Source organism: Bombyx mori, chromosome 13 (genome assembly GCF_030269925.1).
Source record: "Bombyx mori chromosome 13, ASM3026992v2".
Lineage (NCBI taxonomy): Eukaryota > Metazoa > Arthropoda > Insecta > Lepidoptera > Bombycidae > Bombyx > Bombyx mori.
This window is the reverse complement of record NC_085119.1, coordinates 628,251-654,373: the sequence shown is the minus strand read 5'-3', so window position 1 is coordinate 654,373 and position 26,123 is coordinate 628,251. Positions and strand designations below refer to the sequence as shown.

At 40.9% G+C, this 26,123-nt stretch overlaps 1 protein-coding gene and 1 long non-coding RNA gene across 2 annotated transcripts in view; one reads left to right on the top strand and one right to left on the bottom strand.

Annotated features, from left to right (window-relative positions):
* The window catches only part of LOC101742494 (protein O-mannosyl-transferase TMTC1), a 188,093-nt gene extending 163,060 nt beyond the window's left edge, over window positions 1–25,033 (top strand). Inside the window, exons 5-15 of the mRNA XM_012690553.4 lie at window positions 348–479; window positions 723–896; window positions 2,040–2,229; window positions 2,632–2,753; window positions 3,885–4,049; window positions 4,226–4,339; window positions 15,417–15,560; window positions 17,827–18,026; window positions 19,499–19,658; window positions 21,701–21,818; window positions 22,665–25,033. Coding sequence (XP_012546007.2) covers window positions 348–479; window positions 723–896; window positions 2,040–2,229; window positions 2,632–2,753; window positions 3,885–4,049; window positions 4,226–4,339; window positions 15,417–15,560; window positions 17,827–18,026; window positions 19,499–19,658; window positions 21,701–21,818; window positions 22,665–22,985 — 1,840 coding nt within the window. The 3' untranslated portion in view covers window positions 22,986–25,033. The remainder of the gene's footprint in view (window positions 1–347; window positions 480–722; window positions 897–2,039; window positions 2,230–2,631; window positions 2,754–3,884; window positions 4,050–4,225; window positions 4,340–15,416; window positions 15,561–17,826; window positions 18,027–19,498; window positions 19,659–21,700; window positions 21,819–22,664) is intronic.
* LOC110385224 (uncharacterized) lies at window positions 15,235–18,404 on the bottom strand. The gene is made up of 3 exons (XR_002430528.3): window positions 18,329–18,404; window positions 17,844–17,927; window positions 15,235–15,504 (listed from the first exon to the last, which is right to left on the bottom strand). It is a non-coding gene; the product is annotated as an uncharacterized LOC110385224 (long non-coding RNA).
* Window positions 25,034–26,123: the final 1,090 nt, after the last annotated feature.

Genomic DNA, 26,123 nt, shown 5'->3' with positions numbered 1-26,123 from the left:
GGCTTTGTTTGTGGAATTGAGATATGTTTTTGTAAGCGTGTATATGAGTACTAATAATACTATTGAGATAAGAGAAATGTTAGAGTAAATACAGAGCTTGGCATTCCGCTAGCTCTAATTATAATTATATCGCTATTTAAAAAATCTGGATATTTGTAAATAGTTGAAGGTCTATGGATAAAAGACCTGACGTGTAATTTTAGCGAGCAATTTCATGTACTGTAAAATATTAATAGATTCAATGGAGTGTATTGATTTAAAAATATCGCCTCCTTTTTCCAAAACAAAAATCAATAGTCCAAGCTCTTCTTGGGTTGTTTCTGAGTCAGTGACATAATACATTTCAGAACAAACAATCACCGTGTCTGGGGGAGTGTAGCAGCTGGTGCCCTTAGCATGTTGGCCAAGGAGACAGGACTCACTGCCTTACTCTTCAATGCTGCACTGGACCTGTACAGATGTTGGGCTCATGTGCACAGGTAATACTAACCTATTACAGTGAGACCAGGGTCATTAGTAAAATGATATAAAATAGATATTATTTAATGTACCTACATAATTTATTTCGAAAATAATACTAAAATAGAAAATCTGGAATATTCCAAACACCTACCATAAAACATAATATTAAAGTATAATTAATATTTGACTAACGTTCTTTCTACCGTAGTACGACCATGATTATACCAAGCAGTATTAAAATGATGTTCATACTGTTTCAGATCTTCGTCAGCAGTAAAATGGCGTTGGAAAGACAGTCCTTACGGCAGAGCATTTAAAACTCTAGCAGCTCTCAGTTTACTGGCTGGAGCAAGACTAGCATTACTACAAGGTTCCTTACCGGCTTTTTCACCACAGGACAATCCACCTGCTTTCCATCCTTCATTTGCTGTCAGGTGCGTTTTGATTGAAATCTTTTCATAATTAATTTATAAATTTTCCAGGATAAGGATATGGTTATGTCACTTTTTTATCCATAAACCATACTAAAAGTAGACAATTGCAAAGCATGCCTGGTTGCGCGCCTGAGTAGTAATAGGATGCGTAGTGATGATTTACCATGTGAAAAATATGGATGCTATAAGAAATTTTATCCAAATCACTTATGTATTATTATTAAGAATCATAACAAACATTCAAATGTACAAACTTCCACAGTTATAAAATTTCCACAGATATAATTTATTAATTTTCGTTTAAATGAGTCCCTGGATAATCAATTAAGCCTTAAAGTGGCGTTGCAATGGGGTTCGCCACACATTTTTTAAGATTCTTCGCATATAGCCCCACCCTAGCACATAGGCAGCGACTCGGCTGTCTATGTGTCTATGATAATCTATTATTGATGGTATCTATTACAATCAGGTAGGCCGTATGTTCAAGGGTCTACAGTGGTTATTAAAAAAACCGTTAAGTCTCCATTACATTATATATTATTGTTCAAACTGAAATTCATGATGACTTAGTTTATAAAATGTACCGCGGAGACCGGCGTCGTTGGTGGTTGACTATGGCCTCGACGACCCGGTGGTCCGGCGTCCTAGAAGTGGTGTTGCGGGTCTGTTTGTAGTGTTGACTGCGGGAGCCCTCTTACTCTGACCGGGTTCTGACCCCAGGCGGAGATCAAACGTCCGGTGTAAGAGTGCAGGGGAGTCGCTTAGTGCGGTAGGACCCTAAAAATATCCTTGGGCCTGCGGTCTGCTCTCAACATCTGTAGATCGTCAATTCCCACATACCATGCGTGCCCCCTAGGCGCGGGAACCTCATAAAAGATTCGGCCAGAGGCCCGAAAAAGATAAGGTTATAAAATATGCATTAGGAGCACCATGAGCCGGCTCGGTTTGGCTACACATGGTTGTTCGTTCATCATGAACTAACGGTAAATAAGACGAATTAGACAAACCGATATCTGGCAGGGAGTTTGATTCCTGGAATAGTGGCAATACGATTATGTTGGATGTGTTTTTCATTAGACTGCAGACACTTGACATAGTAGTTTTTTTTCAAACTGATTGTAATATTGGCAACAATAATTTCAGGTTGATGACCTTTTGCTACTTGGCCGCTTTCAACTGGTGGCTGCTAGTGTGTCCATGGACTTTAAGTCACGATTGGCAGATGGGCTCAGTACCATTGATCACCAACGTCAGCGATCTAAGGAATTTAGTCACCTGTGCTGCCATGTGCGCTTTGTTTGGTCTCTGTTACAGATGTCTGCTCGATTTGGAGGTATTTTCTAGTTTATGCTACTTGAATTATATTATATTAATCAACCTGAGTCAAAAGCCAATGCATCTATACGATAATGTGTAGTTTAGATAGTTATCTAAAGATATAAGTCTACGATTTTTGATCATGATTTGTAGCAGTATCATTACGACCGTAAACTTCTACCTAATCTCTAGTTCCTAACATGAGTACTGGTAAGAGGAAGGTTGTAGCCCATTTTGATCAGGTATATGTTAAGAAAGTTATACTCAAATCTCTTGATGATTATTAAAAATAATGAGCTGTAACATAAAAGAAACAAAAACTACATAAATATTCTTTACTTCGTTTATTATCTTCAGTTAAGTAGCTATATTTTTGATGATAAATCTGCTATATGAAAATGTATTTATAATATTACAGATGCAGCGTCATACTCCAGCGGTTGTGGGATTAATGCTGCTCGTCATTCCATATCTCCCTGCCTCCAACCTGCTTGTCACTGTGGGTTTCGTCATCGCTGAACGAGTGTTGTATATTCCCAGGTATGCTTAGAATCCAAAACATTTCCATTCCATTTTTATACGAACTTTGTTCAAGAACTACACAGCGTAAACTCTAAGTTTGATCACTTTATGGGGGTAGTGGCTAGCTAGCGCTGCCTTTTATACCACGGATTTTTTTGTTTACCTCGTTTACCGTTAGGCTGAGGCCTTGGAAAGAAAAGACAAGGCTCTCGCCATGAGCCTCAATAGCACGACGACCTTTGATAAGGTGCGGCATAGGATTCTTCTGATGATAATTGCAGCTTATGGAATCCTTTAAGGACTCTGAAAGTAGATTGCTATCAGCAACGCTGGCTGCAAAACCGGGCTGTTCGAATTGTCAATAATCCCGTTCTCACGGAGCACCTGGGACTGCAGAGGGATTTCGGTTCTCCTGAGCACTGTGCCGTATGTTCCATAGGGAGTGTTCTGAGCAATTGCTTGAGATGACCTCATCAGATACCGAGCAGAGTTCATCCATACTACCTAAAAATACTGCGTTAATCCACAATGCATTTACAGAAATTCCTTTTGTCACATACCAACCGGCTGTACTGTGCCCCTGGCATTACTTGCGTTAATAAGCATTGGCGATCACCCACCACTAAGTAAGCAATATGCTTGTTTGTGTAAAAGGTAATTAAAAAAGTCAGATTAGGTAGAACTCATTACTAAAAAGAAACAAGACTGATCTTATGTTATGTCCGTAGGCTGCAGCAACGAATAAATATCAAATGGTTCGTTTGCCTTACATTTAATAGTAATATTGAACTAGATGATGAGCGATGATGATAGATGATGATTTTTTTTGATAACGCCATCTTTAATGACAAAGCGGTTAGTTGCCCTCAATTAAGAAAAATAGTATTATTATTCGCCAATAGATGTCGGGAAGAGTTGATTATTGAAAACACGAATAAAATAACATTTTCTGAAAATAAATCGTAGCTAGATCGATTTATCGCCCCCGAAATCCCCTGTATACTAAATTTTATGAAAGTCGTTGGAGCCGTTTCCGAGATTCAGATTATATATTTATTAATATACAAGAATTGCTCGTTAAAAGGTATAAGATGCGACGCAAAAAAAAATGATCTCTCCACATTTTCGATTCTTCTCTTTATTTTTCAGTGTGGGCTCAGTATTGTTGACTGCGTATGGAATTGAACTGATGTGGAAGCGAGGGTTTAGAACGAAGAAGCTGCTAGTGCTATGCGTTGCAACACTAGTGGCTGCAGGAGTAGCGAAAACACATCTTAGAAACAGAGATTGGAGAACTAGAGAATCTTTACTAAGGTAAGAATAAAATGTCCGATTGTGCTTGTTTGCGAAAAAATAATGTTACACTCAATCTAAATTAAAATATCATGATTTAACTATGGTTTATTATGATTTAACTATGATTTTAAGCCGTTTTTAAATAGACTTGACTGTACCACTAAACCCTACGGTATAATCTTGTTTATTTTCAGAGCTGATCTCTCAGTGTTGCCACATAACGCAAAATTACACTACAATTTCGCTAATTTCTTGAAGGACGTCGAGCAGCACGAGATTGCCATCAAACATTACAAGGAAGCATTGAAGTACGTCACTTTTTAATCTATCTATATATATATATATATGTGGGATTCTGATTGTTCTTATTTTCTTTTTATGTCATTTTTATAATGTTGATAGATGTCACTGTGAAGTAAAATTAGATGATGAGTGAGTTGTCAAAAGAAGAAGTAAAGAATCGTACGACGTTAAGATTGTTTTAATTATTTTGTGTGAATTTCTGCGGTAATCTGCACCCTACCATTCATAAATCCCACAACTTTTATGGGGGCTCGTCCGGGATATGAAGAAAACATGGTGTACGGTGTAAAAGTGTGAATATTAGATGCCGCATAATCGCCCAGCAAGCTGTCAAACATCATCTGTGTCAATCAAGAAGAGAAATAAAATATTGCCATACTGAAAAAAATACCCGATATTTGGTAGAATTTTACCATTTGAGGGAACGACGATTATTTTATTAGGAAAAATTTATGAAGACGATTGGTTATTATTTTGGTTGATAAAAGACGAAACAATTGATACAGAATGGCACGACGAAATCAGAAAGACAATGAAGATTTGACAAAACCCAGTTCAGACGATATTACCTCTGGAAGCAAACCACGGATTTCTTTTAATGACTTAGAGAAATCTATGACGCTCTTTACCGGAGATGATACCTACCCGATTGAGACATGGATAAGTGATTTTGAAGATACCGCTACGTTAATGGAGTGGACTGAAATAGAGAAAATTATTTATTCGAAAAGACTTCTCTCTGGTACAGCAAAGTTATTTCTGCGATCGTTGGGCTCGATAACATCATGGGTCGTACTTAAAGAATTATTAAAAGAAGAATTTGCCCCAAAACTCAGTAGTGCTACCATCCACAAAAAATTAGCATCACGTAAGATGAAAACGAGTGAGACTTACCAACAGTATTTTCTACACATGAAGGAATTGGCTATGCATGGGAAAGTTGAAGACGAAGCTATCATAGAATACGTGATAGATGGTATCCGTGACTCTGAAACAAACAAATCTATTTTATACGGAGCTACCGACATGAAACAATTTCGAAAGAAACTGGAAGTATACACACAAATAAAGGAAAAGATGCACCATAAGGCTGCTGCTCAGATTACGCCCACGACGACTACAGGACGCAAGCCCGTGTACACTAAGAGATGTTACAACTGCGGTGATTCTAGCCACCAATCATCGGCATGCACAAATGGAATAAAATGTTTCAAATGTAACGAATACGGACACAAATCAAACGAATGTCAGAGTACGATGAAGAAGACACTTAAAATCCAAGATGTAAGCGACTTTACTTCGAATCTTCGTCAGCCATACAAGAAAGCCAAGATTAATGATATTGAAGTTACTATTTTTCTTGACACCGGAAGCGATGCAAATTTAATTCGAGAATGCTATTATAGAGAAGTACTGTCAAAGGATAATGACTACGATCCGAACAATACACTTAATTTATCAGGAATAGCCGAGCATGAAGTACGCACAAAAGGATCTTTTACAGCAAGAATTGAAATGGATGATGTGATTTTTGAAACAAAGATTAACGTGGTAGACGATGACGTAATACCCGTTAATATTTTACTCGGAAATCCTATATTGAACGAAATTGAAATTGCATTTTCCGCTGATGGAATTTCAGTGAAGAAGATATTACACCTGACTCAGATTAATGATTACAAAGAAGAACTTACAGACAAATATGATATTAAGACGATGAAATATAAAGACACAATTAAGAAATTACTGGAAGACTATGATGACTTAAAGACTACGACGAAAGAATCAAATGTAAAACTTAAAATTATACTTACCAATGAAGATCCGATTCACCAGACTCCCCGAAGACTCTCACCTCTAGAGTTAAACATAGTAAATAAACAGATAGAAGAATGGTTAGATCAAGATGTAATAAAAGCAAGTAAATCAGAATTTGCAAGTCCGATAGTATTAGCGAAAAAGAAAAATGGAAGTTACCGACTATGCGTAGATTACAGAAGGCTCAACAAGAAAATTATCAGAGAAAGATTTCCACTTCCGCTTATAGAAGACCTACTCGATAAACTGAAAGAAGCACAACTATTTACGTCATTAGATTTGAAAAATGGATTTTTACACGTGAATGTCAGCGAAGAAAGCCAGAAGTATACTGCATTCGTAACACCACAAGGACAATATGAATTCAATAAAATGCCATTCGGTTTGTGCACAGCGCCGTCCGTATTCCAACGATTCGTTAATGATATCTTTCAGGATTTCATTCTAGATGGCACTGTCCTAGCTTATTTAGATGACCTAATAATACCTTCTAAAACAGAAGAAGAAGGAATCAAGAAGATGAAGAAAATACTTGAAAGAGCGCAAGAATATGGGTTACAATTTAATTGGGAGAAATGTCACTTTCTGCAAAGAGAAATTCAATATTTGGGTTATATTATTTGTGATAATCATGTAAAACCTTCTACTGAGAAGATACAAGCTGTTGCAAGGTTCAAGAAGCCGGAGAATATAAAAGGACTAAGGTCATTCTTGGGTTTAACTGGATATTTTAGAAAATTTGTTAAAGATTACTCAATCATAGCAAAGCCACTGACTGATTTACTCAAGATGGATGTAAACTTTGATTTTGACATTAACTGCGAAAGAGCTTTTGAAAAATTAAAACAGATTTTGTGTGGTTCACCAATTTTACGCATTTACGATTCGAATCTCGAAACAGAGTTACATACAGATGCAAGCATAGATGGCTACGGAGCCGTTTTATTGCAGAGAAGCCAAAAAGATAACCAGCTGCACCCGATATACTACATGAGCAAAAAGACTACTCCTGCAGAAAAGAAATATCACAGCTACTATCTGGAAATTTTAGCAATTGTAGAAGCAATAAAGAAATTTAGAGTTTATTTACTTGGAATTCCTTTCAAAATTATAACAGACTGTTCTGCTTTAACCATGACGCTACAGAAAAAAGACTTACCTCATAGAGTTGCTCGCTGGGCACTCCTCCTTGAAGAATTTGATTACAAAATTGAACACCGATCCGGAACACAGATGAGACATGTAGATACTTTGAGCAGATACCCTGTTAGCCTGATACTTACCGAAACTACTGCACGCCTGAAAAGAGCACAAGATGATGACCTGAAAATAAAACTATTAAAGAAGTTGTTAGAAAGAGAACCTTATGAAGATTTTGTACTAGAAAATGGAATATTGTGTAAAGTTAAAGATGGTACTAGACTTATTGTTGTACCTAAGAAGATGATAAATGAGATAATAAGAAAATGTCACGAGAAAGGCCATTTCGGAATTATAAAAACGGAAGAATTACTAAACCGAGACTACTACATTGAAAATAGCAAAGAGAAGATACGATCAATTATTGATAATTGCGTGGAATGCATATTAATTTCGCATAAAAAAGGAAGGAAAGAAGGATATTTACACCCGCTTGATAAAGGGGACACTCCATTGTCTACTTACCATGTTGATCATCTTGGTCCTTTGACATCTACGAATAAGAATTACAAATACATTTTTACTGTTGTAGATGGTTTCACGAAATTTACGTGGATCTACCCAACCAAAACTTTATCGACGGAAGAAGTACTACAAAAACTCAGATTGCAACAGGAAACTTTCGGTTCTCCAGAGCGAATTATAACAGATCGTAATGCTGCTTTTACTTCTAATGATTTCAAAACATACTGTAACGAAGAAAACATAACACACTATGTAATAACTACCGGTCAGCCGAGAGGAAACGGTCAAGTTGAGAGAATACACCAAATAATAATAAACGTGCTGAGTAAACTCACATCAGACGATCCTGCAAAATGGTACCGACAGATTGGCAAAGTGCAACGTTGTTTAAATGGGACTTACCAAAGAAGTATTGGGATGACACCCTTTGAACTGCTTACTGGAATCAAAATGAGAGACAAAAGTGATGATATTCTAAAGTTGATAGAAAAGGAGAATTTAGTATACTTTCAAGACAAAAGATCAGAACTTAGAGACAGAGCAAAGCAAAATATTCAGAAAATTCAAGAAGAAAATCGAAAAGTTTACAATCGCAAAAGACGAGAAGCTATACAGTATGAGATCGGAGACCTAGTAGCGATTAAGAGAACACAATTCGTTCAAGGCTATAAGCTACATCCGAAGTATTTAGGACCATATCAAATTATACAGAAAAAAAAGAATGACAGATACACCGTGAAGAAGATAGGAGACGGTGAAGGACCTATTAACACCACTAGCTCCGCTGACATGATGAAACCATGGTCTAATGGTGATGACGAACAAGAATCGCATTCATCCGGGCCAGATGAATAATGCAGGATAGCCGTGTGGGATTCTGATTGTTCTTATTTTCTTTTTATGTCATTTTTATAATGTTGATAGATGTCACTGTGAAGTAAAATTAGATGATGAGTGAGTTGTCAAAAGAAGAAGTAAAGAATCGTACGACGTTAAGATTGTTTTAATTATTTTGTGTGAATTTCTGCGGTAATCTGCACCCTACCATTCATAAATCCCACATATATATATATATATATATATATATATAAATGAATTACTGTTCGTTAGTCTCGCTAAAACTCGAGAACGGCTGGACCGAGTTGGCTAATTTTGGTCTTGAATTATTTGTGAAAGTCCAGAGAAGGTTTAAAAGGTAGACTATGAAAATGCTCGGAATTAAATAAACATAACAATTTTGTTTTCCCTTTGGTGTGTCCCCCGTCGGACGGATTCCTTTTTTAGTTTTAAATTTATTTTATACAAAAGTTTAGGTCTTTTATTTATCGATTAAGGCACTACGAAGTCTGCCGGGTCGGCTAGTAGTCTAATAATTTTCCCTACTTATTGGGCTGTGAGATTTGTGTGGGCATCTAAAGTAGTAGTGTGTCCGTTTCCACAAGAGATGTACGTTGCCTTTTAATCTAGCTAACAATTCAATGAAGTTAATAGTAATAAAAATAACAGAATAAATAATTTTAGTAAATATTATAATAAAAAAATATATTATAATACTAATGTATTGTACTTTAAATAATCATTCCGATAGAGGCACCCGTCACGCGCGGACGTGCTCATCGACCACTCGATCGCCCGGCCTTTGTTCGCCCGGCTTTTGTTAGCCCGGCCATTGTTCGCGCGGCCTGTGTTCGTGGTACATCTGCCGACTAAGTGCTCTTCCTGGAAGTTTTTATTTGTTTTGTTTCCTTTTGTTATTTCTGTGTTCGTGGTACATCTGCCGACAAACTGTCTTCCTGGAAGTGTTTAATTGTTTTGTTTCTTTTTGTTATTTCCGTTTTGTTGTGATTTTTCTTTGTCCTGCAGTAATCGTGCCGCATCGCCACCTGTGTTCAATAGAACCGCTCAGGTCCGAGAAGTTGGGGCCTCGCCGCAAGGCGAGTCTTTTCTAAGACCCAGGGTAGCCCCACCTGGGCACGTAGACATCATGGACGCTGTATTTGCGGAATTTCTCCGGCTTCGCTACCCAAAGCTCACTTCCGAGTTTCAGGCCTTCAAGGCCGATCACACTGCGAGCCCTCTCGTGGACTCCACCGAGCTCGCTGCTCCTGCGTCGCCTGTACCTGCGTGCAAAGCTTCTGCATCGAGCACCGCAGCCTCCGTCGTGCCTGCCGTTCCCGCGTCGCCTATACTGGCGAGTAAAACTGCTGCGTCGTCCGCCGTGGTCACCGTTCCAGCAGCGCGATCATCCGCGGCCTCCGTCGCGCCGTCCAAAACACCTACTCGTAGGTCACCTGCGCCCGCCTCCTCGTCCTCCGACTCTGACTCGGAGATGGAGGTCGACCTCGCTCCCGCCTCATCGACGGATGGATTCACCCTGGTGCAAAAGGGTAAGAAGCGTGCCGCGGAGTCTCGAGCTCCCGCGGCCGCTAAAATTAGCAAAGCCGCGAACGCGTCGCGCCCCCGCCCTCTGACTCCCGTTGCGCCTCCAGCCCGTGCCACTCCGTCGCCGCGTCCGGTGGCACAAAATAAAGCCCAGACCCCTCCCCCGGTAATCCTTCAAGAGAAGGCAGCTTGGGAACGAGTTTCCCTGGCCCTTAAGGCCAAAAATATCAATTTTACGAATGCCCGTAACCTCGCGAACGGCATTCAAATTAAGGTTCGAACATCCGACGACCATAGGGCCCTCTCTTCTTACCTCCGTAAGGAGCGTATAAGTTTCCACACATATACGCTCCAGGAGGAGCGCGAACTCCGTGCCGTTATACGTGGCATCCCTAAAGAGTTGGATGCCGAGCTCGTCAAGGCCGACCTTCTCGAACAAGGCCTACCGGTTAACTCCGTACACCGCATGCACACAGGCCGCGGAAGGGAGCCATATAATATGGTTCTCGTCGCCCTCCAGCCTACCCCCGAGGGTAAGCAAATATTCAACATCAGAACGGTCTGTAGCCTTTCCGGAATCGCAGTCGAAACCCCACACAAGAAAGGCACACCTAGCCAGTGCCATAACTGCCAATTATACGGGCATTCTTCCCGTAACTGTCACGCGCGCCCCCGATGCGTCAAGTGCTTAGGCGATCACGCCACGTCCCTATGCACTCGCGATCAAAAAACCGCGACAGAACCGCCTAGCTGCGTCCTGTGTCGAACACAGGGTCACCCCGCAAATTACCGCGGATGCCCCCGAGCCCCGAAAATAAATCGCCGCGTCGCCCGCCAAAACCGCCTCCGAGCTTCCGGCCCAGACATCAAAGCCTCGGCACCCTCTGTGTCGCAGGCTAAGCCAGCGTTCGTTCCGGCGCCGGTGCCCAGTGTCTCGGCCTGGGCGAAACCGCTGCCGTACATGAACACGGCTACAACTCCCTCCTCCGCGATTCGTCCCGCCCCCGCGACTCGTCCCTCTCCCGCGACTTGCCCTCCGACCGCGTCCGACAATCTCGCTTTAGCGATCGACTTCTTTCAGTCGATCAACTTTGAGCGCGTTAACGCTTTGGGCGACGCCATTCGCTCTGCCTCCACTGCACAACACTTTATCGCCGTTGTGCAAGAATACGCCGACGTATACGCGTCATTAAATACGTACGTCCTCCCCTCACTCCGCCGGTAATCAATGGCGTATATAAGTAGAATAAAGCCCCTATCCGTAACGATAGGATTTTTTAACGCTTACGGTCTCGCAAATCAGCGTGATCAGGTTTCTGACTTTTTGCGTGACCATCAAATTGATATCTTTTTAGTGCAGGAGACCCTACTTAAGCCCGCGCGCCGTGACCCTAAAATCGCGAACTATAACATGGTCAGGAACGACAGGCTCTCTGCTCGTGGTGGTGGTACCGTCATTTACTATAGAAGAGCCCTGCATTGCGTCCCACTCGATCCTCCCGCGCTCGCTAATATCGAAGCATCAGTGTGCCGAATCTCACTGACGGGACACGCGCCGATCGTTATCGCGTCCGTTTATCTTCCACCGGATAAGATCGTTCTAAGCAGTGATATCGAGGCGCTGCTCGGCATGGGGAGCTCTGTCATTCTGGCGGGCGACCTAAATTGTAAACACATTAGGTGGAACTCACACACCACAACCCCGAATGGCAGGCGGCTTGACGCGTTAGTCGATAATCTCGCCTTCGATATCGTCGCTCCGCTAATCCCGACTCACTACCCGCTAAATATCGCGCATCGCCCGGATATACTCGACATAGCGTTATTAAAAAACGTAACTCTGCGCTTACACTCGATCGAAGTAGTTTCAGAGTTAGATTCAGACCACCGTCCCGTCGTTATGAAGCTCGGTCGCGCTCCCGATTCCGTTCCCGTCACGAGGACTGTGGTGGATTGGCACACGCTGGGCATCAGCCTGGCTGAATCTGATCCACCATCGCTACCGTTTAGCCCGGACTCTACCCCGTCTTCTCAGGATACCGCTGAAGCCATAGACATCTTAACGTCACACATCACCTCGACATTAGATAGGTCATCGAAACAAGTTGTAGCGGAGGACTTCCTTCACCGCTTCAAATTGTCCGACGATATTAGGGAACTCCTTAGAGCTAAGAACGCCTCGATACGCGCCTACGACAGGTATCCTATCGCGGAAAATCGTATTCGAATGCGTGCCCTACAACGCGACGTAAAGTCTCGCATCGCCGAAGTCCGAGATGCCAGATGGTCTGATTTCTTAGAAGGACTCGCGCCCTCCCAAAGGTCTTACTACCGCTTAGCTCGTACTCTCAAATCGGATACGGTAGTAACTATGCCCCCCCTCGTAGGCCCCTCAGGCCGACTCACGGCGTTCGATGATGACGAAAAAGCAGAGCTGCTGGCCGATACATTGCAAACCCAGTGCACGCCCAGCACTCAATCCGTGGACCCTGTGCATGTAGAATTAGTAGACAGTGAGGTAGAACGCAGAGCCTCCTTGCCACCCTCTGATGTGTTACCACCCGTCACCCCGATGGAAGTTAAAGACTTGATCAAAGACCTACGTCCTCGCAAGGCTCCCGGTTCCGACGGTATATCCAACCGCGTTATTAAACTTCTACCCGTCCAACTCATCGTGATGTCGGCATCTATTTTCAATGCCGCTATGGCGAACTGTATCTTTCCCGCGGTGTGGAAAGAAGCGGACGTTATCGGCATACATAAACCCGATAAACCAAAAAATCATCCGACGAGCTACCGCCCGATTAGCCTCCTCATGTCTCTAGGCAAACTGTATGAGCGTCTGCTCTATAAACGCCTCAGAGACTTCGTCTCATCCAAGGGCATTCTCATCGATGAACAATTCGGATTCCGTACAAATCACTCATGCGTTCAACAGGTGCACCGCCTCACGGAGCATATTCTTGTGGGGCTTAATCGACCAAAACCGTTATACACGGGAGCTCTCTTCTTCGACGTCGCAAAAGCGTTCGACAAAGTCTGGCACAACGGTTTGATTTTCAAACTATTCAACATGGGTGTGCCGGATAGTCTCGTGCTCATCATACGGGACTTCTTGTCGAACCGCTCTTTTCGATATCGAGTCGAGGGAACCCGCTCCTCCCCACGACCTCTCACAGCTGGAGTCCCGCAAGGCTCTGTCCTCTCACCCCTCCTATTTAGCTTATTCGTTAACGATATTCCCCGGTCGCCGCCGACCCATTTAGCTTTATTCGCCGACGACACGACTGTTTACTATTCCAGTAGAAACAAGTCCCTAATCGCGAAGAAGCTTCAGAGCGCAGCCCTAGCCCTAGGACAGTGGTTCCGAAAATGGCGCATAGACATCAACCCAGCGAAAAGTACTGCGGTGCTATTTCAGAGGGGAAGCTCCACACGGATTTCCTCCCGTATTAGGAGGAGGAATCTCACACCCCCGATTACTCTCTTTAGTCAATCCATACCCTGGGCCAGGAAGGTCAAGTACCTGGGCGTTACCCTGGATGCATCGATGACATTCCGCCCGCATATAAAATCAGTCCGTGACCGTGCCGCGTTTATTCTCGGTAGACTCTACCCCATGATTTGTAAGCGGAGTAAAATGTCCCTTCGGAACAAGGTGACACTTTACAAAACTTGCATAAGGCCCGTCATGACTTACGCGAGTGTGGTGTTCGCTCACGCGGCCCGCACGCACATAGACACCCTTCAATCTCTACAATCCCGCTTTTGCAGGTTAGCCGTCGGAGCTCCGTGGTTCGTGAGGAACGTTGACCTACACGACGACCTGGGCCTCGAATCTATACAGAAATACATGAAGTCAGCGTCGGAACGGTACTTCGATAAGGCTATGCGTCATGATAATCGCCTTATCGTAGCCGCCGCTGACTACTCCCCGAATCCTGATCATGCAGGAGCCAGTCACCGTCGACGCCCTAGACACGTCCTTACGGATCCATCAGATCCAATAACCTTCGCACTAGACGCCTTCAGCTCTAGGAGCAGGCTTAGGGACCTCGGTAACCGTACTCGTCGAACTCGACAAAGAGTTCGCCGTGCAACCTAACCCATGAATCAGCTCGCTGAGTTTCTCGCCGGATCTTCTCAGCGGGTCGCGATTCCGATCCGGTAGTAGATTCATTCGCGAAGCAGCTGCTCTTGAGCTGTTAGGTCTCCTTCGGAGGCGCTCGGGTAGCTGTTAACAATTCCCACCCCTCCTGGCTGAGCCTTTGCTCGCCCACCTGTCCTGGTGAAACTGGAAAGGCCTCCGGGCCACCAGTAATCCTTCAATCATAAAAAATAAAAAAAAAAAAAAAAAAAAAAAAACTTTAAATAATGTATTGATAATTTTATTCAATCAAACAGATCTTTCAGTTCTTATCGAAGCCTCATTTCAAAGTTAACTGCATGTTTTTTAAATCTTCAACTTTTCTTGTGTTTTCGAATTCAGTTACTATTAGTTTGCGCCTGAAGAAATTAATTAAAAGCGTTCATCTCGTAAAAAACCATTGATTATGGTCATATTGTACTAGAATATAATATGAAAATATACCTATAAAATCTACGGTCAACATTGAGAATCTCTTTCTTCATTAATTAATCATGAAAAGCGAAGGCTGAAATGTTTTCATGTTTAGTAAAACCTCCGATATTAAAATTCGATGTGTAGTTAACCGTTTACAAAGTGTTATATTTTCTATTCAAATAGAATTACAACTTGTTTCACATCACTAAGACATCAAAGTGTAGTTTAGAAAAATGAGTACTGGACATCTTTATATTTTAGCAATAATTTAAATCATTACGAAATTATTAATATTAGTTTTGGAGTTATCATTTAGTCATTTTAATTACATTAAATTTGATAGTACTATCTAAATAGAATATTTCAAAATTAATTTGCGTGTCGAAACACGAACTACTAACATATAATAAAAACTACTATAAATGAAAAAAATTGTGCCAAATGCTTATTAACATTAAATTAATTCATAACTTTTTATGCATAATATTTTATTGAATCAATTTTATACATAATATGAATAAAAGTACAAACACGATTTCAGCTTTAAAAGAGATGCATTTATTTACCTTCTTTTTTTATTGAGAAGCAGTAAAATACTACAGTCGCACGACAGAGCTGACAAACACATTTTTTTTGCTAAAATGTCCGTGCAGATTGTGGCCAAGTTACGCGAGTGCCCACAATAACTTGGGCACGCTGGTGCTGGCATCGGGGAGGGCGGAGCACCACTTCCTTCAAGCCCTTAAATACAACAAAGACCACGTTAACGCTCATTACAATCTCGCTAAATTATACAGGTAAAGTTTTTAGTATTTTAAATAGAATTTTTGCAACCATTTTTTTATGCTTATGTGGGTGGACGAGCTCACAGCACACCTGGTGTTAAGTGGTTACTGGAGCCTATAGACATCTACAACGCAAATGCGCCACCCACCTTGAGATATAAGTTCTAAGGTCTCAGTTTGTACAGTACAATGACTACCCCACCCTTCAAACCGAAACGCAATACTGCTTCACGGCAGAAATAGGCAGAGTGATGGTACCTACCCGTGCGTTCTCACGTGAGGTCCTACCACAAGTAATTCCGCAAATTATAATTTTGTGGGTTTGATTTTTATTACACGATGTTATTCCTTCACCGAAGAAGTCAATCGTGAACGATTGTTAAGTAAATATTTCATTAGAAAAATTCGTTAGAAAAAAGCGTTAATCTTCAGTTGGAATAAAGAATACCTGCGATAAAAATTATATACACATATGTTTAAGTAATATCACCTTCACACTACACCTACCAAGCTTCATCTCTGCACTCCCCTAAGGTAGACTGTTAGAGAATGCCTATGGCATTAAGTCCGCCTTTATACTTTCTAGTATAAGAAGTTATAAATAACAAATAAATAAAAAAAAAGAGATGATCTACCATTACGGTTGGTGACGATGAGTTAGTGTTTACTTGTTCTAGTTGGAAGCACATTAGTTAAATTATAGTAACTGGGAAGAGATGTAGAATTTTGAGAAGATGTTAGGTTTTTTTTTTTTTTTATTGCTCTTGTAGACTGACGAGCATACGGCCCACCTGATGGTGAGTGGTTGCCGCTGCCTACCAAACCCTTAGGTTGAATGAAATCGATGAGAAGTTGGGTGGCGACAATGACCACGCAGTACCTATTGTTTCCGGTAACTACCCAACACTGGGAGTGCTCTGATTTAGTTTGCATCAATAAATAAACGGTTAAAACTATAACAAATGGACTTTATAATTTTCCCGCCAGTAGGTAAATCTTGTGTGTTGTTTACATTCTGTGTGTGATTCAGAATATCAAATATTTGTTAAAAACAAACGCACATCGCTTATTGTCTCGTTTTTATCTACAAGGATGTAATCTAAGGTCGTTGTAACTCGGTGAGTCGTTCTTAGAATAACGAAAGATATCAAGTATTTTTTGATGATGCATATTTATAATGTTTGCGACATGGAGTTCAGCCGCGCCCCTGACACTCTTCCTATTGGTAAAAGAACTTGGCACTCAGGTCGGGCTGCCGTGAAGGTCATGCTCAATCTTCGGACGCATCTTCGAGAAGATGTTTCATAAATTCCTATTAACACAAAAAAACGAATAATATAACCGTTTTAATTGACTAAAACACAAAATCACCAATCTTTCCCAGCTTGCAAAGCAGTGAAAGACCAACGTGGTTTATTAAAGTCATTATTATCGGTGTATTTCAATAGAAGTTCACATTCTACTCTTCTCCTTTGCCTCTTCCTCCCCCAGTAGTGGACGGATGCACAATTCTTGCATTTTCGCTTTGTTAAATCTATACTAATATATAAATCTAGTGTTTTTTACGGATGCTCCGTTATAACTACTGAACCATGCATCCGATTGACTTGAAACTTTGTATTCATGTAGAAAATACATGTACTTAATGGATAGGCTAATATTTATATGAGTGTTGGACTCCGTAATAATAATGACAATAAATAATAATGTAAATTTTAAATGCCCAACGAAGCGGGCGAGTACGGCTAGTTATCTATAAAATCCAGTGTAATACTTATTTAGTACGGAATTGTTAAAAGGTGCCTTATATTCTTTTAAACAAACTAGAGGTCCCGCAGTAGTCGAAATTAGACTATAATTAATTGGAATTGTAAGTTTGTACACTATTATGATTATATTTTATACTTCTTTAATCACAAATTTCGCCAAGACTACACTATAAAAAATATTAAAAAGACAAATCATATTCTATTCTCAATTTGACAACAGACGTCAATAACAAAAGTTTGACAATAAATAGTATGCATGCGTGTGTGCGTCAAATACATGGTATGTAGTGTGTGTAATGTTTTCTTTATTGATTTAATGTATCTTTTATGCATTATTTAAAAAAAGTATTAGCATTGTGCACTTCTTCTCTATATTCTCTATAAGTGTGGAAAATTTCATACTCCTCCGTCCGCGCAATTGTCGTAAAAAGGGATACAAAGTTTTTGCTTCACGTATTAATATATAGATGTCTTCCAATATTATGAGTTTTTTTTTTGTTTGTCATCAGAAAGAAGAATAGAATACCGGAGGCTCTTAGGATGTTGGAACGTTGCATAACTTTAGAACCAAGATTCGTTCAAGCATATCTGGAACTGTTACTGATGAAACCTGATGAAGAGAAAAGGTGGATCTTGAACAAACTGCTAGAGTTAGAGCCCTACAACTGGGAGCACTATCTTCTTTATGGAAACTGGCTGAGAGGACGAGGTGAGGATGATGGTCATAGCGTTCCATTCCGCGTATAGTTTTTAAATTGAAATAGACAGGTATGCGGTTCCACGTGCTTAGCGTATTGAACGGAATGACAAAGCCAAGAATTACTTATACTATGAATGAATGAATGAACGAATGAATGATTTATTTTATTTCAGACAAAAATAAGTCCATATGTGTACATAGTATCATTGAAACATACTTAAAATTAACAAAACCAATATAAAAAGATACAATTATTAAAAAATAATTAGTCGTTAAATACATTTCAAATATTCCATTCAACTGATACTTACTTCGAACCAACCATTATTATTGTTATTATTTAGTCCGCAAGTGAACCATGGTACAATCGTTCAAGTGCCAACAGTCATAACGGTCTAATATATTTTTAAACGTCACTTTTTTTTTTGTTTATGGTATAATACTACCTATTATTTTGGCTTCAGAAATGAATTCCTTTGAGTCTAGATCAGGGTTGTCCTAAATATATAAATTTGCGGGCTAATTAAATTTACTACAAAAGCTGGAGGACCCCAGAAAAAATATATTTTCAGTTTCGAAGTAAAAAAAAATACAAGAATAATTTAATAAATACTTTCCACGAATTCCTCCAATAATAGTAAAATATAGCTTCACTTTTAAATGACGTTATAGGAATGGAATGCTACAAGAATAAAGATAAATTGTATACCAAATATTGATTGTATGTTTTGACAAAGAATTATATTATCCAAACTATTTATATCGAAAACTATTTTCTGATTAAAGCATGCGTCGCGGGCCGCATTAATACAAGTCGTTGCCTGCACAGCTCTAGTCTAGACGAACCCCCTTCTAGCTCGCTGTGGTAGAAAAGTGTTTGTAGTGTAATCATCTATACTAATATTATAAAGCTGAAGAGTTTGTTTGTTTGAACGCGCAAATCTCAGGAACTACTGATCCGATTTGAAAAATTATTTCAGTGTTAGATAGTCCATTTATCGAGGAAGGCTATAGGCTATGTAACATCACGCTAAGACTAATACAAGCGGAGCACCAATAAAGAATGTTCCAAAATCGGGGTATTTTCCCTTTTGAGAGCTTCCGCTGCGTGCGCTGCAGAAACGGTTAAAGTTTCGTTAAACTAATGTATGACAGAATTACTCCCTTTTAAAAGATATAAAAAAAAGTCCGCGACAGCATATGTCTATATGTTAAGGTTGGCTCACTATAACGTTTTTTATGCTAAACAAATTTGTTCTAAAATAAAGCATTATTTGTGAACTATTCCACGCCGACGAAGTCGCGGGCAAAAGCTAGTCTTAAATAAATCTCCATAAGCGTCCTACCTATTTTTGCTGTAAGCCATTCGCACGTTCCAAACTGAACATCGGGGCAACTATAAAACAATACATTTTTAAACTTCGACTGTAACATCGCCTTAAAACATTAAAATACTCATAAAATTTCCTCTTTGTTCTTAGGTCTTCTCCCGTTATCACTAGAATACTATAGAACAGCGATGCGTCTGTCATTCAGTACGCGACACAACAGTCCGAGGGGCGAGTTACTGTCGCTGCGAGCTGCATGCCTGGCGCTACGGGACACCGGCCAGTACGCGAGGATGCTGCAGTTATTAGTCAGGTATATTATACTTGACTACATTTAAAATGGTTTTCGATTATTACCATTGTTGATGTCTGTGGGCGACAGTAGTCATAGTCATTTACTGGTGGTAGGACCTCTAGTGAGTCCGCGCGGGTAGGTACCACCACCCAGCCTGTTTCTGCCGTGAAGCAGTAATGCGTTTCGGTTTGAAGGGTGGGGCAGCCGTTGTAACTAAACTTGAGACCTTAGAACTTATATCTCAAGATGGGTAGCGCATTTACGTTGTAGATGTGTATGGGCTCCAGTAACCACTTAACACCAGGTGGGCTGTGAGCTCGTCCAACCAACCAAGTATTAAAAAAGTGTAAGTGCCGAGTTTTGCGACGGCGCGACGAGGCTTTGGATGATTCCAGAATGCATGACGTTAGCAATGCTGACATCACCACTGTCATCATCAGGATGGCCGTTCTTGCTTGATGAAGTAGACAAACTTCTTTATCTTCAGCAGTCTGTTTTTCTACTACAATATTCAAGAGATCCGAGCTGCTCAGCAGTTAGCACTTTACCGTTGTAGATGTCTATGGGCTCCAGTAACCACTCAACACCAGGTGGGCTGTGAGCTCGTCCACCCTATCTAAGCAATAAAAAAAAGGCAGGATATATCGTCGATATTATTCAAAAAAAACCTTGAGTAGATGGACGAACAAGTTCACGGCCCACACGGTGCTAAGTAATTATCGGAGCCCATAGATCCATAGACCTTGAGACAAGAGTTCTAAGTCTCCGTTTTTACAGCACAACGGCTGCCGCACACTTCACGCTGGAACGTACTACTGCTTTATGGTAGAATTAAGTAAGGTCGTGGTACCTATCCGTGCGGGCTCACAAGATATCCTACCAGCAGTATTTACGCAAATTACATATTTTTTTTATAATTCCTTGATCGTAATAAATCATTCGTCAAGTAGGTAATACATTAAAAGGATGTGTACCTGCTTGCGGAATGTGAACGCTGGCACTATCGCATCGCTCGATACGAAAACACCGGGCGTCTTATCGTTTAGACCGCGACGACTGATATATAATGTGTAACAACAGATACAAGAACAATAAACAGAGAACAGAACAATGATAATGTAATATGTAACAACAGGCCCGGGAGAGGTCGTATACGCATAGAAATAAAGTTTTTTTTTTTTTTTATTGCTTAGATGGGTGGACGAGCTCACAGCCCACCTGGTGTTAAGTGGTTACTGGAGCCCATAGACATCCACAACGTAAATGCGCCACCCACCTTGAGATACAAGTTCTAAGGTCTCAAGTATAGTTACAACGGCTGCCCCACCCTTCAAACCGAAACGCATTACTGCTTCACGGCAGAAATAGGCAGGGTGGTGGTACCCACCCGCGCGGACTCACAACAGGTCCTACCACCAGTAATTACGCAAATTATAATTTTGCGGGTTTCATTTTTATTACACGATGTTATTCCTTCACCGTGGAAGTCAATCGTGAACATTTGTTGAGTACGTATTTCATTGGAAAAATTGGTACCCGCCTGCGGGATTCGAACACCGGTGCATCGCTTCAACACGAATGCACCGGACGTCTTATCCGTTAGGCCACGACGACGATAAAGTAATACAATAATGTGTCAACGAGCCTTGCCCTCTCTTCTTCTTAGTCATTTGCACTGTTGGCAGAGTGGGCACGTTTATAAGTTCGGGTGGTGGTGCGCTTCACAAGACGTCGCCATTCCTTGCGTACAGCGCTCTTTCTTGCGCACTCGTTGACTTTTTTTTTTATTGCTTAGATGGGTGCACGAGGTCACAGCCCACCTGATGTTAAGTGGTCACTGGAGCCCATAGACGTCTACATCGTAAATGCGCCATCCACCTTGAGATATAAGTTCTAAGATTTCAAGTATAGTGACAACGGCTGCCCCACCCTTCAAACCGAAACGCATTACTGCTTCACGGCAGAAATAGGCAGGGCGGTGGTACCTACCCGCGTGGACTCACAGGAGGTCCTACCACCAGTAAAAGTTCTTCTCATTAGTTCGATATTTGTGTGTACAGATGGCACGCAGGTCGGGGCGGGCAGCCAGCCGGGGCTCGGCTGCTGGCGGCGCGGGCCTGGATTCTTCGCTCCCAGCTGGCGCGGCGTGCGGCTCTCTACTCCCACACGCATCGACAGGTCTTTGACAACTTGTCCAACGCCATTTTTTCCTACCTATGCTGATAGCCTTGAGATGTATTTCAGCTTCACCCTAACGTGTGTAGGTGAGCTCACGGGCTCAAACCGGAGTGTTGCTAACACTGACCCTAGCAAGAGCAGTGCTTCGCAAAATCTACCACCGGATCGGAAACGCTACCCACTGAGAAGATCTGACGAGAAACTCAGCGGGCTGTGTCTATGGGTTAATTCGCACGCCGAGCCCTTCGTCGCAAGCGACGGGTTCGACGAGGACGGTGACCGGTGCTTGTGGTGTCCAACGCAACACAAACATCTTCATTTTGTACCGGATACTTTGTGGCCGAAGTCATCTCTGATAATACAATGTGTACGAGTGCGATGGTAATAAGGAGATATCAGTATCTTCTGTGGATTCGAAGGCAAAGCTGTGCATGAAATAAAGATTATTGACCATCAAGCCCGCATAAATTATTATAGAACTAGCTGACCCGGCAGACTTCGTAGTGCCTCAATCGATAAATAAAAGACTTAAACTTTTGCATAAAATAATCTTAAAACAAAAAAACAAAAGGAATCCGTCCGACGGGGACACATCAAAGGAAAAACAAAATTGTTATTTTTATTTAATTCCGAGCATTTTCATTCATTTATCTAACCTTTTAAACCTTCTCTGGACTTCTACAAGTAATTCAAGACCAAAATTGGCCAAATCGGTCCAGCCGTTCTCGAGTTTTAGCGAGACTAACGAACAGCAATTCATATATATAGATATAAATTTTTGATGATTAGTCAATATTAAAATTTATTTAAACATACGGATTTAATGAAAAAAAAAATTTTTCACAGATGACATCAACATGCCTACACCACAGTCAACTGGAGGTGTCGCCGGAATTATACATAGATTTTAAACAACAAGACGTCAAACCTAGTTCAAGGCTACACGCGCACGACGCGAAACTTCCCACCACTAATAGCGTAGAGAAGAATTGCCAAAAAACCCACGAAAAAAGTGTGCTCTCAGCCCAGTACAAACCGACTCATAATAAATCTGAAACAGGTCATAAATTGAAAAGTTGTCCTCTGAATAAAAAGAAGGAACGTCGAATAAAAGATCCGGAGACGTTTCCATCTTTTGTTTCGGATCATTTAATTAAGACGTATTAATTTAATTTCATATTAAAGAGGCTTCATTTACTTTGGACCAAAATTAAAAATATACTTGGATAATAAAAATAGGCTTACTGGTTATAGGACCTCTTGTGAGTCCGCACGGGTGGGTACCACCACCTTGCCTATTTCTGCCGTGAAGCAGTAATGCGTTTCGGTTTGAAGGGTGGGGCAGCCGTTGTAACTATACTGAGACCTTAGAACTTATATCTCAAGGTGAGTGGCAGCATCTACGTTGTAGATGTACTCCGGCTCCAGTAACCACGTAACACCAGGTGGGCTGTAAGCTCGTCGACCTGTCTAAGCCATAAAAACAAACAAAAAAAAGATTTGTGAATTTTCGACCACAAATTAGAACTAGCTGCACACTAAGGATCGGAATTTGATATCTCAGACGCGTCCTACCAAGGTAGTTATAATTATTGGTCCACAGTGTATGAAAGCACCAGCATATGAAACGCTGTTGATATCCTTCACAGTGAACAATGTTCCTTTTGCTGTAACTATCGTAAAATATTTTTTAACGAAAGACTAGTCGAGGAAAAGACGTGAGATTATATTATATTACATGACATTAACTTCAATTTGTGCCATTAAAAATGTAAATAAATAACGTTATTTAAGATAATATGATACTATTCCTGTATTTTATGAATTATTGTGACTTCACTTATTTTACAATTTACATTCACCCATTGTAATTTGACCGTCAATATATACCTAACTTGTCCTCTTTAGTAATTCAATTTCACATCTCGGTTTCATTTTGCGACGATCCAAATAAGAATTATTTTTGCTATCAGCATAACACGCTGTTGTAATGTTCAAATTCTAATTTAGCCACATCATTATCTATACAATAACAGTAATTTTCTGAATTTCCTTTTAATACAAAGCTTTTGGATAAATCAATATTTTTATACACCATGTGGAATAGACTTAGTTGGATAGTGCCACCGCTCCATCATATTCTTGTCCTGGATTATTCATCCTAGGAAGACCCAAAATACTATCGCGATACAGTTACTGGTGGAAGGTGGCCTTATGTGCCCACACGGACAGGGACCACCATCCTGCCTATTTTTGCCACATAACAGCATTCCGATTTGAAGAGTGGGGCAGCCGGTGTAATATTGAACGGAAATTTAGAACTCATGTCTCAAGGAAGGTGGCGGCATTATCATTTTTGATATCTATGGGCTTCGGTAAGCACTTAGCATCAGGTGTTGGTCATCAGATGAGTTCAAGTTCGATCAAAGAAGATGTCGATACTTGCCATCAGGATTTACAGCCTCGGGAGGTTTTTCATCTCCATGTATTACCTATTGAATTGGACATATATCTCAACTGCCACCAAAGGTCACGACTTCGCTGTGCTCTTGGATACTTACTGGTGGTAGGACCTCTTGTGAGTCTACGCGGGTAGGTACCATCACCCTACCTATTTCTGCCGTGAAGCAGTAATGCGTTACGGTTTGAAGGATGGGGCAGCCGCTGTAACTATACTTGAGACCTTAGAACTTATATCTCAAGGTGGATGGCGCATTGACGTCGTAGATGTCTATGAACTCCAGTAACCACTTAACACCAGGTGGGCTGTGAGCTCGTCCACCCTAAGCAATAAAAAAAAATATAAAAAACTTGAAGAAGTTCAGTGAATATTTATGATCTAGATTAAATGTTTATTTGTGATCAGCAATGACAATATTTTGAACAATAGTCTGGTGTTATTGTCTTGATGTTTCCAAATATCAGTGAATATATGAGGTGGCTTTTCCGCCTATCAACCTTCGATTCAACCTTCGCCGAATATTAATTTGATTTCAAAACTGACTCAAAGAACAAGTCTCAGACAAGGAAATAATGCTTAAGTATTACATTTATGGTATTATAAATAAGAATTTGTAAAAAATGTACATAAATTGAGCTAGTATTTTAATGAAAAGACCACAATTATATCGTTTTAATTATAAATCGTAATGCTTGCAATAGCCGATATTGATAATTTGGTAATGTTGTTTTAAATATATGAAATGTGACAAGAATTTGATTTTTAATGTATTTTCCTTGTCAGTTTGTAAATTCCTGCTTAAACTTGCAGCATCAAACAACGCAGAACGTGGTTACATCTAACGGTATCTTCTTTTTTTTTCCTACCTATGCTGATAGTCTTGAGAGGCTATTTCAGCTTCGCCCTAACATATAGGTGAGCTCACGGGGCTTAAACCGGAGTATTGCTGATACTGGCCCTAGCAACAGCAGTGCTTTGCAGAATCTACCGCCGAATCGGAAACGCGACCCACTGAGAAGATCCGGCGAGGAACTCAGTGGGCTGTGTCTATGGGTTAATTCGGACTGTGACGGGAGGTGTCTTCGATGTATTCTGATACGTATATAAAGTGACGAGAGATGTCAGTCAGTGGCTGTTTATGTCGCTGTTCTACATGGAACTAATTCCCACCTGGTATACGCATATCATAAAGTGAATACCACCATCCAGCTTGGGTCACGGAGTCTAATTCGCAACAGTATTATAAACGGTTGTCTTGACCTCAAACCGGAACCTATGGCTTCTAGTGGCGTGCATAGGCAGGATGCAGTATATAAGCTCACAATATGTAAGACTAGTAATTATACAAATTTGTTTTTTTTTGTCTTAGATGGATGGACGAGCTCACAACCCACCTGGTGTTAAGTGGTTACTGGAGCCCATAGAAGTCTACGGCGTAAATGCGCCACCCACCTTGATATATAAGTTCTAAAGTCTCAGTTTCTAAGTCTCTAAGTTCTGAAGTCGTCGTGGCCTGAAGGATAAGACGTCCGGTGCATTCGAATCTAGGGATGCAACGGTGTTCAAATCCCGCAGGCGGGTACCAATTTTTCTAATGGAATACGTACTTAACAAATATTGACGATTGACTTCCACATCGTGTAATAAAAATCAAACCCGCAAAAATTATAATTTGCGTAATTACTGGTGGTAGGACCTATTGTGAGTTCGCACGGGTAGGTACCATCACCCGCCTATTTCTGCCGTGAAGCAGTAATGCGTATCGGTTTGAAGGGTGGAGCAGCTGTTGTAGCTATACTGAGACCTTAGAACTTATATCTCAAGGTGGTTGGCGCATTTACGTT